Source organism: Canis aureus, chromosome 37 (genome assembly GCF_053574225.1).
Source record: "Canis aureus isolate CA01 chromosome 37, VMU_Caureus_v.1.0, whole genome shotgun sequence".
Classification (NCBI taxonomy): domain Eukaryota; kingdom Metazoa; phylum Chordata; class Mammalia; order Carnivora; family Canidae; genus Canis; species Canis aureus.
The window spans coordinates 10,080,473-10,099,474 of record NC_135647.1 but is presented as its reverse complement, the minus strand read 5'-3'; the positions used below and the strand labels follow the sequence as shown (position 1 = coordinate 10,099,474).

Here is a 19,002-nt window from a genome sequence, read left to right as displayed (position 1 = left end):
ACTAACAAATGGATTCAGCTTAAATGTCAATGATAAACATTTCAAAGCCTGTGCTGAGAAGGATTCTAAGGGTATGTCATGACTTGGCATTAAAAAGTATAAAATTCAATGTAAGAAAGGAAGAAATAGCAAGAACACACTCTGACTTGGACTACTCTATGAATCATAGGCTTATATCATCTAATCTTCTAACATGCTGAACTATTATTTTAACTTTAAAAAATGTTTAAAGGAGTAATATGATCCAGTTTAAGTTCTAGAAAAAGCTCCCTGTGTAACTCCAACATCGAGTTAACTCTTTCTTAAATAACAAAATATTGCCCTTCATGAACACTTTCAGAAATAAAACTCTAATTACTGTTAACTATATACACGAAATCATCCTATAATTAGGAAACTAAAGACAAAAATCTTAAAATATATGTTTCTATGCCATTGTTGTTTGTCACAGACTGTTCTCTTCACGTAGATTCCCCTCTCCAAAAGCCTACATATTACTTCTCCACCTTTAAAATGTCAAAATCCATAAAAGTAATAGGCACAACAAATACAATAAAACAGAATGTTTATAAACTTCAAAAAAACTGTTACTTTATGGTAAAACACAGAATGGTAGGATTTACCTTGAATTTGTTTTTTTTAAGTTATCGATTTCCACTTGTTCTTTGCTCATATGTATGTAAAATACAACTGATTTTGTATATTGACCTTGTATCCTGGGATCTTGCTAAACTCACTTAAAAGTTTTGGTAACTCTTTTTTTTTTTTTTTTTAATTTCTTAGGCTTTTCTATGTAGATAAGCACATTGTCATGAACAGAAATAATTTTTTCTTCCTCCCCAATCCATATGCCTTGTATATCTTTCTTCTTGCATTGGATAGGACTACAGTATAGCATTAAACAGTAGCAGCTCGAACAGACATCCTTCTTTTACTGACGTGAGAAGAGTATTCAGTCTTTCACCATTAGTATGAGGCTAGCTGAAGATTTTCTATAGGTAGCACTGATCAGGTTGAGGAGACCCGCTTTATTCCTCAAGCTATAGAAAATTTTTATCTGATGGACACTAAATTTTGTCTAACGTGTTTTATACATCTGTAGAAATGTTCATATGGTTTTTATTCTTTAAGAGTTTGTTTTCATGGTAGATCATATTAATTTTCAAATGTTAGGCCAACCTTGTATTCCTGGGATAAGCCCTACTCGATTATAAAATAGTATCTTTTTATATATAGTAGATTCAATTTGCAAGTATTTGTAGAGAAGCTTTAGGTCTGTAATTCACTAGAAATACTTGTCTGTGACTTTCTTGCAATGTCTTTGTCTGGTTTCAGTATCAGGGTAATGTTGGCCTCATAAATATGTTGGAAAGTATATCCTCCTATTACACGGAAAAGTATGCATAGAATTGGTATTATATCTTTCTTAAATGTTTGGTAGAATTTATCAAGGAAATTATCTGAGCCTGAAGTTTTCTTTGCTGGAAGGTATACATATTAAATTTATTGAATAGGGGATCCCTGGGTGGCGCAGCAGTTTGGTGCCTGCCTTTGGCCCAGGGCGCGATCCTGGAGACCCGGGATCGAATCCCACATCGGGCTCCCGGTGCATGGAGCCTGCTTCTCCCTCTGCCTATGTCTCTGCCTCTCTCTCTCTCTCTCTGACTATCATAAATAAATAAATATTTTTAAAAAATTTAAATTTATTGAATAGACTATTTAGGCTATTTATTCTTAACTAGTATCAAAAAACATGAAATACTCAGGTATAAATCTAACAAAATATGTGCAAGGTCTGTGTGATGAATACTATGAAACACTGATAAAAAATTTCAAAAAGATACATGGAGAGCCATGCTGTGTTCAAGGATTATTGAACAAGTTAATTAAGATGTAGATGTTCCCCAAAAAAAAAAATTTAAAAAAAAGATGTTGATGTTCCCTAAATTCATCTTTAGACTCAATGCAATTCTTTCTTTTTTTTAAGATTTTATTTATTTATTCATGAGAGACAGAGAGAAGCAGAGACATAAGCAGAGGGAGAAGCAGGCTCCTCACAGGGAGCCTGATGTGGGACTTGATCCCTGGGAATCATAAAAGTAAAATCCATAAAAGTAATAGTCAAAGGCAGACAGCTCCACAGCTGAGCCACCCAGGCATCCCAACTAATGCAATTTTAATCCACATTCCAGTAAGTTACAGAAACTGGTAATGTGGATTCTAAAATTATGAGAAAACAAAGATCTAAGAAAGCCAAAACAAGTTTGTAAAAGAACAAAGTTGGAGGACTCACATTAGCAATTTCAAGACTTACTGTAAAGCTATAGTATCAAGACAGTTTAGAGTTAGCCAAAGGATACATAGAAACAAAGTCAAAAAACAGACCCACATATACAGTTAACTGATTTTCAACAAAGATGCAAAGGCAATGCAATGTAGAATGTATAACCCTTTCAGCAAATGGTACTAGAAAAATTGGATACACCTTATGCTAAAAAAAGTCTTGATCCCTACACCTCATGACATGATACATACCACAGACAGAAATTAACTTAAAATAGATCAGAAGGCCTGAATTAAAACCTAAAACTATAATGCCTCTAGAAAACATAGGAAAAAATCTGTGACCCTATGTTAGTCAAAAATGTCTTATACACTACACCAAAAGCATGAACCATACGAGGGGAAAAAACCCCAACATACTGAATGCCATCAAGTCTAAAACTTCTTTTCAGAAGGCTTAAACCAGAGACACCTGGGTGGCTCAGTGGTTAGCATCTGCCTTCGGCTCAGGGCATGATCCATTAAGAAAACAACCCTATTAAAAAATGGGCAAGGGGAGCCTGGGTGGCTCAGCTGGTTGAATGTCTGACTCTTGATTTGACTCAAGTCATGATCTCAAAGTCACGTGATGGAGCCCTACACTGGGCTCCCGACTCTGCCAAGAATCTGCTTGAGATTCTCCCACTGCCTTCCCCTCCTTCCAGTGCACATGAGCATGCTCTCATTCTCTCTCAAAATAAATAAATAAATCTTTAAAACAAAAAAATGACAAAAGATTTGAACAGATGCTTCACCAAAGATAATACATTTATGGCAGATAAGCACACAAAATTATGCTCAGTTTCATAAATAAAAAACACAGTTAATGTGGAGTTACCACTACATGCCAATTAGAATAGCTAAAATAAAAAAATTAAAGATAAAAAAATTAAAAAAACAAAAACAAAAACAAAGAACTGATGACAAGTGCTGCCCAGAACACTGCTGAAAATGCAAAGTGGTACCAGCCACTCTGGAAAACAGCCTGGCACTATATTATAAAGTTTAATGTATACTTATCATAAGACCCCGCAGCCAGCTTCTTGGTGTTTACCCAAGAGAAATGAAAATTAACATTCACACAAAATACTCATAACCCCTTTAATCACACTTGCCTCAAATCAAAAACAGCCCAAGTGTCCTTTCACTAGTGAATGGATAAATTATAACTCAGCAATAAAAGGAACTATTGACATATGCAAAAATATATATTAATCTCAGATGCATTACGCAAACTAAGTACAATGAGCCAGATTCAAAAGGCTAGATACTACATTGATTAAATTTAAATGATGTTCTAGAAAAATCACAACTACAGGAAAAAAAAAAAAAACAGATCGGTTGTCAGAGGGTGGAAATGGAAAGAGGGATTGACTATAGAGAGGTACAAGGTAACATTTTGGGGTGGAAACGTTTATTCCATTCTCTGATTCCAGAGATGGTACACAACTCTATTTTCTTAAAGTTCTAATACTCTAATAAGGGTAAGTTCTACGATATATAATTTACACCTCAATTTTTTGAAAAAAAATATTATCTCGGGATCCCTGGGTGGCACAGCGGTTTGGCGCCTGCCTTTGGCCCAGGGCGCGATCCTGGAGACCCGGGATCGAATCCCACATCAGGCTCCCGGTGCATGGAGCCTGCTTCTCCCTCTGCCTATGTCTCTGCCTCTCTCTCTCTCTCTCTCTGTGACTATCATAAATAAATAAAAAAAAATTAAAAAAAAAAAATTAAAAAAAAATATTATCTCAATTAATTTCTAAAAGCACAGAGGCATATAACACACTCACAAATGTAATGAATAAATTTATTCACTCAGGTCTAAAATAACATTCAGATAGTCCCTAAATGACAACAATGTTTCTAATCCACAGTTCTATCATTTTACCAAAAAATAACCAAACCACAATTCCACTTGAGGTCTATTAGTTACTTGTCAATTGTTATTTTTAAGTTCTCAGTCCTTCTATTCAGACCAACCTGATATGGTGTGTTTCGTAGTTTAGGTTGTCTTACAGCAGCTGCTGCCCCACCATACGTTGTTTTTCCAGGATAAAAAGGAGAATCTCCAAGCTGACTTGTTTTAAGGACTGAAGAATTCCCAAGTGACTGCGCAGAAACACAATAATAAATCATGAGTAATAAACACTCAAAACTAGTGTGATTAAATCAAAACCTATTAGTACTCACAGGGGAAAGCGTTCCAAAGGCAGACAAGTTGAATGCTGGTTTTTTTGAGCTGGTGGCAGTGTGCTGTGAGTGTGAAGGAGTCCGTTCAGCCTCTGGGGACCATAGAGGTGGCACTGAAGTGTTCTTTGTAACAGCTATATCTAAACAAAAATATGCATAGTAAGAGCACTGATTACAAGAAAATGGACATTACAAGTCAGAAAAAACCTATCCCATGAAATTTAACTTCACTACCAAATGCCAAGAATACCTTTATCAGAAGCTCTTGAAGAAAAACCACTGGTAGTTGAGATGTTATCATCATCATGCTGAGAGGTAGAATCTTTAATTTCCTTTACAAGGGAAAATCCAGAACTGCCAATTGGGAATGCCGAGGATGTGGAGGGCTGACAGTGTAATGCAGGAGATTCCAACATGGAGAAATTCATATGGCTCCGATGAAGAGAAGGCCTTGTTAATACATCTGGGTAATTTGAAGAAGTACTAGTTGTTGAGGGTTCTTAAAAACAAACAAACATTAATACTATGAATATACAGCTTAGAAAAAGCAATACAATATCACAACAAAATGGCATTTAAGAAAACATACTATACAAATACAGCTTCAAGTCACTGAGGCCTCCCATGATAAGCCCAATTTAGGTTTGTCTGGTTTTTTTTTTAGGTTATTCTTTTTAGATGAAATGAAGTTTCATCTAACTGCAACAAATTTACTTAACCTAGTATCAAACCATGTTTCAGAGTTCACATACAACTTCTACAAGTGCATGGTTGTTTTTTCCCCTTGAATTGATATAAAACTTGCTTGTGAAAAATCAAGTCAAAGAAATTATATAAGAAAGTCATAAAAAGTGGGCAGCCCCGGTGGTTCAGCGGTTTAGCCCTGCCTGAACCTAGAGACCCGGGATTGAGTCCCACATCGGGCTCCTGCTTCTTCCTCTGCCTCTCTCTCCCTCCCTCTCTCTCATGAATAAATAAATAAATAAAATCTTAAAAAAAAAAAAAGTCAGGGCAGCCCCGGTGGTGAAGCGGTTTAGCGCCGCCTGCAGCCGGGGTGTGATCCTGGAGACCCAGGATCGAGTCCCACGTCTCGCTTCCTGCATGGAGCCTGCTTCTCCCTCTGCCTGTGTGTCTGCCTCATTCTCTAAATAAATAAATAAATAAATAAATAAATAAATAAATATTTTAAAGATAAAAATTAAAAAGTCATAAAAAGGATGTCTGGTTCCTCCAGAAATAACCACTATTAAATTTGTATATCCTCCCAGATATTTTATATGCATATGTAAATGTTTCCCCTAATTATATAATCATGCTATGCATCCAATTTTCTAGGACTTGTTTTTTCATTTAACAATTTTGTCTCTATATACAAAGCACTCCCCTTAAATACCACATTGTATTTTATCATAGACTATACTTATGTGATTATTTTCCCAATGCTGCCAATATTTATGTGATTATTTCCCAACTTCCATCAAACATACATGCACTGATATCTGCATATTTTCAGAGTATTCTTTTGGATTAATCCATGGTTCTCTAAGAATATAACAGAAACATGAAAAAAATTATTAAACATACTTTTAAGCTACCCAAAGAATATCTGATTCTGTAAGTCTAAAGTTGGGCCCCTAAAGCTTCCTAATTATCCAACAGAATTGAATAAGATTCAACTGAATAAACAATTAGATGTGGAATGCTCTGTCGGAATGGATAAGAGTGCATGTTCACCTTTGCATATGAGACATCAGGATCCTGTCAAGTTATACTCTTACAAATGGCAAATGACAATGTACATTTCCACCATACTCTCCAACATGGGACATTCACCTTTACTGATTTCTGTCAATCTACTATGTCAAATGGCATCATTTTATTTGCATTTACTTAAATGAGAGATATTGAGCATCCTTCCCTATATTCAGTGGTCATTTATATTTCTTCTTCTATTAATTGCTTACTGATATAGTCCCTATATTAAGATTAGTAAAATCTTTTTTTTTTTTAAAGATTTTACTTATTTATTCATGATAGATATATATATAGAGAGAAAGGGGCAGAGACACTGGCAGAGGGAGATGCAGGCTCCATCCCAGGTCTCCAGGATCGCGCCCTGGGCCAAAGGCATGGGCTAAACTGCTGAGCCACCCAGGGATCCCAAGATTAGTAAAATCTAGTTTTTGATCAGTAAGATAGTGTGATGTGATCTGAAATATTACAACTAATTTTTCATCACTGGTTGAACCAATTTATTTTGTTGATGGTGTCTTTTGCAATACAGAAAATAACTTGTATCTACTTTTATTTCAATATAATGTTTAATCTTGCATCCATCTGGAATCAGTTATGATGCAGTAGTTGAGAGAATGATTCAGCTTTATTGTTTTCCAAATGGTTAGCCTGTTTACATTCTAAAATAACCTTCTTAAATAAGTTACATTTTAATCACCGAATGAGAAGCCATCACTACCACGATACTAAATTCCAAAAGGCTTTTCACTCCTTTCTCCAGTGATGTATCTGTACCAGTATGATGTTTTACTACTCCAACTTTAGAACACATTTAGTAACTGGAAAAGTTATTCCAACCTACCCCCATATTCCCCTTATTCTTTTTCAGAATTTCTTTATTCATCTTCAGATACATTTTCAAGAACTTTAAAGTCATTTGTAAGGTTTACAAAAGACATTACTGTTAGGTTGGAATAACTGGGCCTCCAGACTAGTCCTACCACTATAATTTAAATAATTATAAAACTATAATTTTATATTATAAATTAATATATAAAATATATTATAAAACTATAATTTTATAATTATAAACAAAATATAAGACATCTTTCAGATAGGAGAAAACAGCACTCAAAAAGAAAAAAAAGAAAAAGAAAAAGAAAAAGAAAAAGAAAAAGAAAGCAAGCAAGCAAGCTCAAACAGTGAGTCCTATCACTACCCAGCTCTCTACCCTGGCACATTTTTAGACCTGGAAGAGAAAACTGGAGTCCAAATCCAGATGGGAGTGTCCAGACAGTGAATGGGCTATCATTGCACAGAGTTAGACCATCTAAGGCTTAACAAATACCAGCTGTTACAGAATACAAAAAAATAGATGCTAGGAGGTGAGCAATGCTAAGGGACAAGAAGCAGTCCTAAGAACAGAGAAGCCAGTGTTGCAAGAACTGAGAGATCCCATAAACACATCCCTAAATCCATGGTATTCCGCCAAGATGTTGGAAAAGCTTCCCCTTGAGACTAAGGATCATGTCAAGAACAAGACCTACAGTAGACTCAGCCTAAAAAGCCACAGGGGAAACAGTCTGAAGTCTAAGTCCTACCACTTTAGGGAACTTAAACACCTTGGACAGATACACATTAATAAAATGTAAAACTAAGTTTACAAAGTTCAAAATGATCATTTAGTAACAACTGCCTGCTCAATCAAGAATTAATACTCCTCAGAGGAAGATAACAGCATCCAGAATCTCTACCTTTATTATTCAAAATATTTAGGCAGAAACCATTTGATATATATAAGAAAAATGTGATCAATAGTGGGGAAAAAAGACAGCCAATAGGAATTGAACATAAGATAGCCAAGATAACCTTAACAGACTCATTAAAATTATTTGACTTGGATCACACTAAGTTAAAAGATTTTAAAAAGGAAGTGCTATCTTGCCCAGCATTGTTTTACTAATGACTTTTCCTTTTGTTCAGGTCTCCTTTAGGTCCCTCGGCAGAATTTGAAAGAATTTCTTCTTCTAGAGTACCATACACTTCTTGTTAAATTTATTTCTATCTATTTTTGTTGTTTGATATTTTAAGTGGGAACCTTTCTTCCTTCAAACTAACACTGCTTAAGTAAGAGTTACTGGGGTGTTTTTCTATATTAACTTTGTGATTTAGTTCTACAATTGTCTTATTCTAACAAGTTTTGTTTTGTTTTAATCAATTGGCTTAAGTTTTCTGGGTATTACTGATAAACAAGGATCATTCTGCCTCCTTCTTTCCAACACTTACATGTATACATACATCTTCTATAATTATATATTTAATATCTAGAAGTGGTGATGAAGGGCTTCCACTTTATACCTAATTTTAATGGGAATGTTTCTAATGTTTCACCATTACATACGATTCAGGCCTTTGGATGACTAACATGTTAAGGAAGTAGTGGTTTCCAATTTCTAAAGGAAATAAGAATAGACTAAGTTTTAGCAAATGCCTATTAAGTATTTACCAGAAAGAAAAAAAATTATAAGATTTCACCTAAAATATGCTAAATTATATTAATAATTCCCTCATGATGAAGGATTGCCTACATCTCAAGATTAACTCTCCCCAGTGAGTAAGAAGATTCTATTATTCTTTAATGTGCTCCTAGATTGTATTTGCTACTCTGTAATTTTCTTCCCAAAAAGTCAGTCTTCAAAAATACTTACCAGTATAAGCAATACAAAACAATTCTGGATTATTTAGTTTCAAAGTACAATTATGCAAAAAATAAGACACAGATAAAAACACTTAACTAGTACTAGAAAGAAACATCAACTTAATAAAAGCCATAAATGAAAAAAAATCACAGCTAACATTAAATTCAGTGGTCAAAAGACAGAAATTTTCCTCTAAAATCAGGAAACAAAACAAGGATACTAGCTGTCCCCACTTCTATTTAACCCAGTATTGGAAGCTCTAGCCAGAGTAGTAAGGAAAGCAAAAGAAAGATATTCAAATTGGAAAGGAAGACATAAAATATCCCTACTCACAAATGCTATAACTTATATGTAGAAACTTCTAAATATTACACACATACACACACACACAAATCCTGCTGGAATAAACAAATTCAGCAAAGTAGCAGATTACAAAATACACAAAAATGAGTTGTTTCTATACCTTAACAATGCACATTCTGAAAAGTAAATTAAGAAAACAATTCCATTAACAACAGCATCAGAAAGAATAAAACACCTAGAAATTAACCAAAGAGGTAAAAGACTTGAACAAAGAAAATGATAAAACACTGCCAAAAGAAAATTAAGAAGACTTTATAAATGGAAAGGCATTCGTGTTCTTACACTGAAGGAACTAATGCTGTTAACATATCAATACTACCCAAAGCAATCTGGAGATCCAATATAATGCCTTTCAAAAACTCAAATTTTCTCAAAAACAGAAAAATACATCCTAAAATTCTTATGGAATCTCAAGGGCCAAAATATTCTTGAGAAGAACAAAGTTGACTTTCTTCCAATTCCTGATTTCAAAACTGATCACAAAACAATAATCAAAATAGTATGGTACTGGCATAAAGACAAACATATAGACCAAGAGAACAGAACAGAGCCCAGAAATAAATCCTCACATGTATGGTCGAAATGACCTTCTACAAAGGAGCTAAGACTACTCAATGAAGAAAGGACCGTCTCTTCAAATGGTGTTGAGAAAACTGGACAGCCACATGCAAAAGAATGCAAATGGACCCTTATCTTACAACATTTACAAAAATTAACTCAAAAATGGATTGAAGACCTAAAAGCAAGACCCAGAACTTAAAATAATAAGAAATCACAAGGGAAAAGCTTTATGGCATTGGTCTTGACAATGATTTCCTGGATTTGACAGGCAACAAAACAGAAAGAGACATACGGAACTATATTAAAAACTATGAACTAAAAGACACAATCAACAGAGTAAAAAAGCAACTTACAGAATAGTAGAAAATATCTGCAAACCATATATATGATTAGAGGGCAAAATCCAGAACATATAAATATGAACTCCTACAACAAAAAAAAATCAAATAACCTGATTAAACTTGGGCAAAGAGGTGCACCTGGGTGGCTCAAGTCAGTTGGGCATACAACTTTTGGTTTCAGCTTAGGTCATGATCTCAAGGTCATGAGCTTGAGCCAAGTGTTGGGCTCTGTGTTGAATCTGCTTGAGATTCTCTTTCCCTTTCCCCCCAAAATGAATGAATACATAAAATCTTTTTAAAAGGGGGGGCGGCAAAGAACCCGGATACTTCTCCAAAGATGATACACAAATGGCCAACAAAGAAGCATATGATAAGATGCTAAGCATTATTAATCATCACAGAAATGCAAATCAAGCCACAATGAGACCCATTCACACCCATTAAAGACAGTTACCATCAGAAAATAAATGATGGCGAGAACATAGAGGAAGCAGAATACCCCCAGGGCACTACTGGTAGGAAATGTAAAATGACATAGCTGCTGTGGAAAATAGTATGGGAAGTTCTTCAAAAAAATTAAAAATAGAATTCCTGTATGACCCAGCAATTCCTCTTCTGGGTATATACCTAAAAGAACTAAAAGCAGGGTCTCTAAGAGACTTGTACAACCATGTTCCAAACAGTATTATTCACAATAGTTTAAAGGGTGAAGCAACCCAAGTGTCCACTGACAAATGAATAAACATATTATATACTTATAATGGAAAATTATTCAGCCTTAAGAAGGAAATACATTCTGCTATATGGCATAATGTGAATGAACCTTGAAGACATTAGGATAAGTGAAATAAGAGAACCAACAAAAGGACAAAAAACTGGAGGATTCTACTCAGATGACGTGCTTTGGTAGTCAAAGTCACAGAAAGTAGAATGGTGTTTGCCAGGGCCAGAAGGGAAGAGGGAATGAGGAGTTAGTATTTAGAGTTTTAGTTTTACATAATGAAGAAAGTTAAGGTGGATGGTGCTGATGCTGACATAACAATATGAATGCACTTAATATACTGAACTGTATGTACACAATAATGACTAAAATGGGGGTGCCTGGGTGGGTCAGTTGCTTAAGCATCTGCCTTTGGCCCAGGTCATGGATCCCAGGGCCCTAGGATCAAGCCTCACACCAGGCTCCCTGCTCAGTCCAGAGGTCTCCTTTCTGCTTCTCTCTCTCCCTATCCCCCTGCTTGTGCTCTCTCACTTGCTCTCTCATAAATAAATAAATAAACAAACAAACATTTTTTAAAAAGTTACTCACAAAAGGTATGTACACGACACATGTAATAGAAAAACTACGAAACAGGGGATCCCTGGGTGGCTCAGCGGTTCAGCGCCAGCCTTTGGCCCAGGGCATGATCCTGGAGTCCAGGGATCGAGTCCCGCATTGGGCTCCAGGCTTGGGGCCTGCTTCCCCCTCTGCCTGTGTCTCTGCCCCCCCCCCATCATGAATAAATAAATAAAATCTTTAAAAAAAAAAAACTACGAAATAAAAGTTAAGAACATAACAAAATCCAGGGCACCTGGGTGGCTCAGTTAAGCATCTGCCTTGTCTCAGGTTATGATCCCGGAGTCCCAGGATCAAGGCCCACATTGGGCTCCCCGCTCAGTGGGGGATCTGCTCCTCACCCCACTCTCATCCTCCCTTCTCTCAACGTAAGTAAACAAAATCTTTTTTAAAAATAATGAATAAAATCCAAGTTGGAACTGACCTTGGCAAACCACTGAATTAATTCCATTATTTAAATGAAAATACAAACACACAAAAAAGAACTTTATAGATATAAAATAAGAAAACGCTCCACTTATCTCACACCTGAACTAAATTAATTCTTCAAGTTAGTAAATCCTCTCAAGCATGCTCATCAAAGATGGAAAAGAATGTCAGCCACTGTGGATATAGGCTGGAGAACACTGGAAGTCTCTAATGAAAAAAGCAGCAGTGGTCCCTTCAATGCCCAGGAAAAAAAAAAAAAAAAAAAAAAAAGACGTGGAGGCAGTCAGCGTAGACCTACCAGATAAAAGCCTCAACAAAGTTGTTAGTAACATATTTAAAGAAATCAGTCCCAAATACAGATATTAAAAAACTTCCTAAGTTATTCTAATAAAAAAGAAGGAAATATTTAAAGACTAAGTAAAATCGGCTATTACTAAGAAACCTTAGGTAGACCGTTTGTTCGTACTGAGAATCATTCTTTCAGGCCCATTTCACTCTCACTAGGTTTCACAACAAGCAAATCAGGCAACATATTACTATGATCACCAAAATTAACAGGCCATACACCCCACGTCTTCCAAATCAACAACAGAAAGACAACCCAATTAAAAATGGAAAAGGGGCAAAAAAAAAAAAAAAAAAAAGGAAAAGGGAGATGTGAATAGCCGTTTCTCCAAAGGTATGCAAACAACCAATAAGCACATGGTAAGATGCTCAGTATCATTACTCATCACGGAAACGCAAATCAAAACCACAAGATAACAGTTCAACCCACTAAAAGAGTTGTAATAAAAAAAATTCAAAGGGTGCCTAGCTGGGTCAGTGGGATGAGCATACGGCTCTTGATCTCAGGGTCATGAGTTCAAGCCCCATGTTGTTGGGTGCAGAGGTTACTAAAAAATAAACTTAAAAAAAAAAATCTTAAAAAATGAAAAAATACGAACACCTGGGTGGGTCAGTGGTTTAGCACCTGCCCTCGGCCCAGGGCGTTATCCTGGAGTCCTGAGATCAAGTCCCACATCAGGCTCCTTGCATGGAGCCTGCTTCTCCCTCTGCCTATGTCTCTGCCTCTCTCTTTCTCTCTCTCTCTCTCTCTCTCTCTCTCATTCTGTAGCTCTCATGAATGAATAAATTTTTTTTTTAATGGAAAATAATCATCGGTGAAGATGTAAAGGAACTGTAGTCTTCATACACTGTGGGTGGGAAGGCATAATGGTACAGCCACTTTGGAAAACAATTATTCCTCGAAAAGTTAAAATTGCCCTTTGAACTAGTGATTCTATTCCTAGGTATATACACAAGAAAAAACACAGCCACACAAAAACCTGCACATGAATATTCACTGTAACAGTATTCATAATGTCCAAGAAGTGGAAAAACCCAAATGTCCATTAACTAATGAATGGATAAATAAAATGTAGTTTTATCCATACCATGGAATATTGCCTGGCAATAAAAGGAAATAAAAAGAAGTTCTAATGTATGCCACAACACGGATGAACCTTGAAAACGTTATGCTAAGTGAAATAAGCCAGTCACATAACACCACAGATTCTATGACTCTTTATATAAAATGTCCAGTCCAGGAAAATCCATAGAGAGACAAAAACAAATCAGTGGTTGCCTCGGATGGAGAGTGACCACCAATAGGCCGAGGATTGGGGGGGCAGGTGGAGACAGAGATGGTGATGAAAATATCCTAAAACTGACTGCAGTGATGGCTGAACAACTCTGAATATATTTAAAACCACTGAATTATAAACTTCATCTTTTTAAATTTGAGTATAGGTTCACACACATTACATTAGTTTCAGGTGCAACACAATGATTCAACAAGTTTGTACATTATAAGATGCTCACCAAAAGTTTAGCTCCCATCTGTCACCAAACAACACTATTACAATATCATTGACTATATTCCTTATGCTATGCCTTTAATCCCCATGACTTACTCCATAACTAGAAGCCTGTATCTCCCATTCCCCTTTACCTATTTACACATCTTCCCACCCCTTCCCCTCTAGCAACCATCAGTTTATTCTCTGTATTTATAATTCTGATTCTATTTGGATTTTTTTAGATTCCACATGACTGAAATCATATGGTTTTGTCTTTCTCATTTCTCTTACTTCACTTAGCATAATACCCCTCTAGGTCCATCCATATTGTTGCAAATGGCATGATCTTGTCTTTTTTTTAAATGATCACATACTATTCCATTTTGTGCGTATTTCACATCTTCCTCACCCATTTGTCTACTAATGGACAGGGAGACTGCTTCCATATCTTGGCTGTTATAAATAATACTGTACTAAACAAGAGAGCAGGGCAGCCCCGGTGGCTTAGTGGTTTAGCACCGCCGCCTTCAGGCCGGGACATGATCCTGGAGTCCCAGGATCAAGTCCCATGGTGGACTCCCCGCATGGATCCTGCTTCTCCCTCTTTCTTTCTCTCTCTGTGCTTCTCATGAATGAATAAATAAATAAAATTTAAAAAATAAATAAATAAACGAGAGCATTTATCTTTTCAGATTAGTGTTTTCATTTTCTTTGGGTAAATACCTAGTAATGGAATTATTAGATCATATGGTAATTCTATTTTTAATTTTCTGAGGATCCTCCACACGGTTTTCCATGGTAGTTGTACCAATTTACAATCTCACCAACAGTGTACAAAAATTCCTTTTTCGGGATCCCTGGGTGGCGCAGCGGTTTGGCGCCTGCCTTTGGCCCAGGGCGCGATCCTGGAGGCCCGGGATCGAATCCCACGTCGGGCTCCCGGTGCATGGAGCCTGCTTCTCCCTCTGCCTGTGTCTCTGCCTCTCTCTCTCTCTCTCTCTCTGTGACTATCATGAATAAATAAATAAAATCTTTAAAAAAATAAAAATAAAATAAAAAAAATAAAAAAAATAATTCCTTTTTCTCCAAATTCTGGCCAACAATTGTTATTTCTCATCTTTTTTATTTTAGCCATTCTGACAGGTTTAAGGTGATATCTCATAGTGATTTTGATCTGCATTTCTCTGATAGGTGATGCTGAGCATCTTTTCACATCTGTTGGCTATCTTTAGGTCTTCTTTGGAAAAATGTCAATTCAGGTCCTACATCCATTTTTTAATTGGATTGTTTGGAAATTTTGGTGTTGAGTCGCATAGCTTCTTTGTATATTTTGGACATTAACCCCTTAAGCAGATAGGTCATTTGCAAATATCTTCTCCCATTCAAGTAGGTTACCTTTTTGTTTTGTTAATGGGTTTCCTTTGCTCTGCAATGCTTTTTATTTTGAGGTAGTTCCAATAGTTTATCTTTGCTTTTGTTTCCCCTGCCTTAGGAAACGAAACATACCTAGAAAATGTTCCTATGGTCCATGTTCAGATAAAATACTGCCTAAGCTCTCTTCTAGGATTTTTATGGTTTTAGAGCTCATATTTAGATCTTTTTTTTTTTTAAGATTTTTATTTATTTATTCATAGAGACAGAAAGACAGAGAGAGAAAGAGAGAGAGAGATGCAGAGACACAGGCAGAGGGAGAAGCAGGCTCCATGCAGGGAGCCCGACATAGGACGATCCCGGATCTCCAGGATCACACCCCAGGCTGCAGGTGGCACTAAACTGCTGCGCCACTGGGACTGCCCTCATGTTCAGATCTTTAATCCATTTTGAGTTTATCTTTGTAAATGGTGTTATAAGTGGTCTAGTTTCATTCTTTTACATTAAACTGTACACTTCAAATGGATGAGTTCTATACATGTAAAACATATCTCAATAAAGCTGTAAAAACTATACACAGTGAAATGACAGAGTACTATTTCCAAATATGCCATATTCATGAGCTATACTGAAGCTATTTAATATTTGTAAACCCCATCAAAATGCTGTAACAGGATCCAAAAAAGCCCAAGCCTTTAAAATGCAGGATCATTTAATTATAAGACTAATGAAATGACCCAGCTGAACTTGGGGCAGAGAGGACAAGAGCCAACTGCAGTTATACTACACCTAAATTCTAGTGTTGTGGGAGGCATTATCACAGTTCCATTGTAACAGTTAACATCTATACAGTGTTCCCTTAATTCCAGGACCTATTCCAAGAGCTTCATATCTACTTTTCTCAAAACAATTTATGAGGATACTAAGGAGATGTCAAGATTCTCTTGTCCAAAAAGCCACATGACAGTTGGTAGTCTGAAAATTCAAAACCCAAGTCTTACTCCAGAGCTTGCATTCTTAACTGATATATCAATCTCCCCTATACACAAAAAGCTGATAACTCATTTGAACTTGATCATCACCCTCCTCCTCCATGGTTTATGTACTACCCAAGTAGATTTAGTACAGCAAAAAATATTTATGAAAACTTATTACAGCAAAAAATATTTATAAAAACCTATCACACATAACAAAATATTCACATTCTATGTACCTTCTGTATTACTGACTGTTGGCTCAGGAGTGATTCTCCCATCATGAATATTAGAGCTCTCCTCATCGGCATATACTATATGATCATCTTCTCTATTTTCTGGCCACTGCGGTACCTCTCTTGTGTCTGTTGAGCAGCTGCATACATCTTCATTCTTGTTGAAGTATCTTTGTAGCCATCCTGGCACAATATTCTTAACAGATTCTGTAACCCTGCTAAGAATACCCTGTTGGAGGAAGAAACACATAAGGTAGTTTTAGAAATTTATCTTTTTAAATACATACCTTACAAAAAGCCATTATCAAGCAAAACATGACTACTTCTCACTAAAGTTTTCTAAAGTTCATTTACTTGCCTTAATGCTGACATGATGGTATTCTACAAATTCTACAGACATTATGAAATTCCTACTTTTCTTTCTTCCATATGTATAGATCCATGAGTCCGTAACTGCCCCAAATGGCCTTATATTTTAACCCTTTAAAAACTCCAACAGACCATCAATAAGCCATATACTCTTTAGATCAGTGCACTAAAAGAAGCAACACTTCCTTTCTAACCAGAGCCCAGCAGAATGGCTCCCGTAAAGAAGGGTGGCAAGAAAAACACCGTTCTGCCATCAGTGAGGTAGTGACCAGAGAATACACTATTCACATTCACAAGGGCATCCATGGGGTGGGTTTCAAGAAGCTGCTCCTCAGACACTCAAAGAGATCCGGAAATTTTCCATGAAGAAAATGGGAACTCCCGATGTACACAATGATACCTGGCTCAACAAAACTGTGTGGGCCGAAGGATTAAGGAATGTTCTATATCGTATCCATGTGTGGTCGTCCAGAAAAGCGTTAACAAGGATGAAGCTCTATATGTTGGTTACCTATGTACCTGTCATCACTTTCAAAAACCTACAGTTAATATAAAAACTAATCACTGATTGTCAAAGGTAACAACAAAAAAAAAAAAGCAACATAAACAATACCTTCAACAGCTTCCCCAAGCAATTATTTTTATTGCACGTTAAGAAAGAAAAAAAACTGGACAAATAAAAATGAGAGTCTTTTTAAGACATATAACAATCCAACGCAATAAATTCAATAAATAACCTAAGATTTTTTTGATGGGAAAACTTTTTTATATCAAATATTGTTTGAAGACCTGAGGAATGAATTTTATTATGACAACTATTAAAGGGAGAAAAAAAATGTGGTACAACTATCAGTACTATTAACACTTATTGTAGCTTTGTTATGTGCCAGGCACTGTTCTAAGCAATTTGCACATATTAAATTCAATCCTCACGCTAATTTTATGAAGCTGATACTAATAATGTCACTTTACTGATGGAGAGAAACAATAAAGTTTTAAGTAATTTGCCCAAGGTACAAACACAACTACTATGGTTTATCTAAGTGAAGTAAAAGGATGGGCTTTGGGATTGATAGGACCTAGGATAAAGTTTGAATACGTCCCCATACTTTGATTTATTCTAGGTAAAATAACAATAACACCCCCTCCAACCTGAGAAGGAATGAGTATCAAATGATAATGTGAAAACACTTCACATTTCCAAAATATGAAGAAACATATACTTGATAATTTTATTACTAATAAAGAAAAAAACTAGCAGAAACAAAATGGGGTGAGATAACCAAGTTTCGGCAAGGATTTCTTTCACAAATAGCATTAGCAGGATTTCTAGATAAAGAATCAAAGGAGGAGGGGATCCCTGGGTGGCTCAGCAGTTTGGCGCCTGCCTTTGGCCCAGGGCGCGATCCTGGAGTCCCAGGATCGAGTCCCGCATCAGGCTCCTGGCATGGAGCCTGCTTCTCCCCTCTGCCTTTATCTCTGCATCTCTCTCTCTATATGTCTATCGTGAATAAATAAATAAAATCTTGAAAAAAAAAAAAAAAAAGAATCAAAGGAGGGAAAACATGAACTAGCAGGTACAAAAAACAATGGTTAAAAATCAAGGCAAAACAGGGGATCCCTGGGTGGCTCAGTGGTTTAGTGCCTGCCTTCGGCCCAGGGCATGATCCTGGAGACCCAGGATCGAGTCCCACGTCGGGCTCCCTGCATGGAGCCTGCTTCTCCCTCTGCCTCTCTCTCTCTCTCTGCATCTCATGAATAAATAAATGAAATCTCTCTCTAAAAAAAAAAAAAGTAAAAATCAAGGCTGAATATATATATATATAAATCTACTCTGAAAACTAACCCAATACAAAGAGGCCTTGAAATATCCTGTCAACAAAAAAGAAGACACTTCTAATACTGGCACTTGAATAGCATTTTCTCTACTGTTTGAAAGGTATAGGTAACAACTGGGAAATATGTAATTATTTTTCCATGTATTCTCCAAACAGAAACTGGGAACCAAACTACAACGATATAAGCTCCCCAGCAATACAGGAAGCCAACAGCCCTATAAAATACTTCCTAATGAAAAGCACAAATTCACGGTTCCCCTTCTCAATTCTAATGTTACACAGTATTAGTTTCTTTGGAAAGAAAAATTATGTATCTACATCCGTGATTTAGTATTTATAAAAATAAACATATACTATTTATTATTTTTACTTGTTATTTATACTTAAATATTTATTTA

At 36.1% G+C, this 19,002-nt stretch overlaps 1 protein-coding gene across 5 annotated transcripts in view; it reads right to left on the bottom strand.

Moving 5' to 3' along the window:
• NUP153 (nucleoporin 153) overlaps positions 1 to 19,002 on the bottom strand; it is an 84,907-nt gene that overhangs the window by 41,304 nt on the left and 24,601 nt on the right. For 4 of the 5 annotated variants that reach the window (XM_077886258.1, XM_077886260.1, XM_077886257.1 and 1 more), the window contains 4 exons: positions 16,401 to 16,626; positions 4,766 to 5,014; positions 4,516 to 4,655; positions 4,306 to 4,434 (listed from right to left, as the gene is read on the bottom strand). In XM_077886258.1, the coding sequence (XP_077742384.1) occupies positions 4,306 to 4,434; positions 4,516 to 4,655; positions 4,766 to 4,943 (447 nt within the window). In that variant the 5' untranslated portion in view covers positions 4,944 to 5,014; positions 16,401 to 16,626. Of the gene's footprint in view, positions 1 to 4,305; positions 4,435 to 4,515; positions 4,656 to 4,765; positions 5,015 to 6,002; positions 6,058 to 16,400; positions 16,627 to 19,002 lie in introns of all 5 variants that reach the window. The other variant, XM_077886261.1, reaches the window with a different exon arrangement.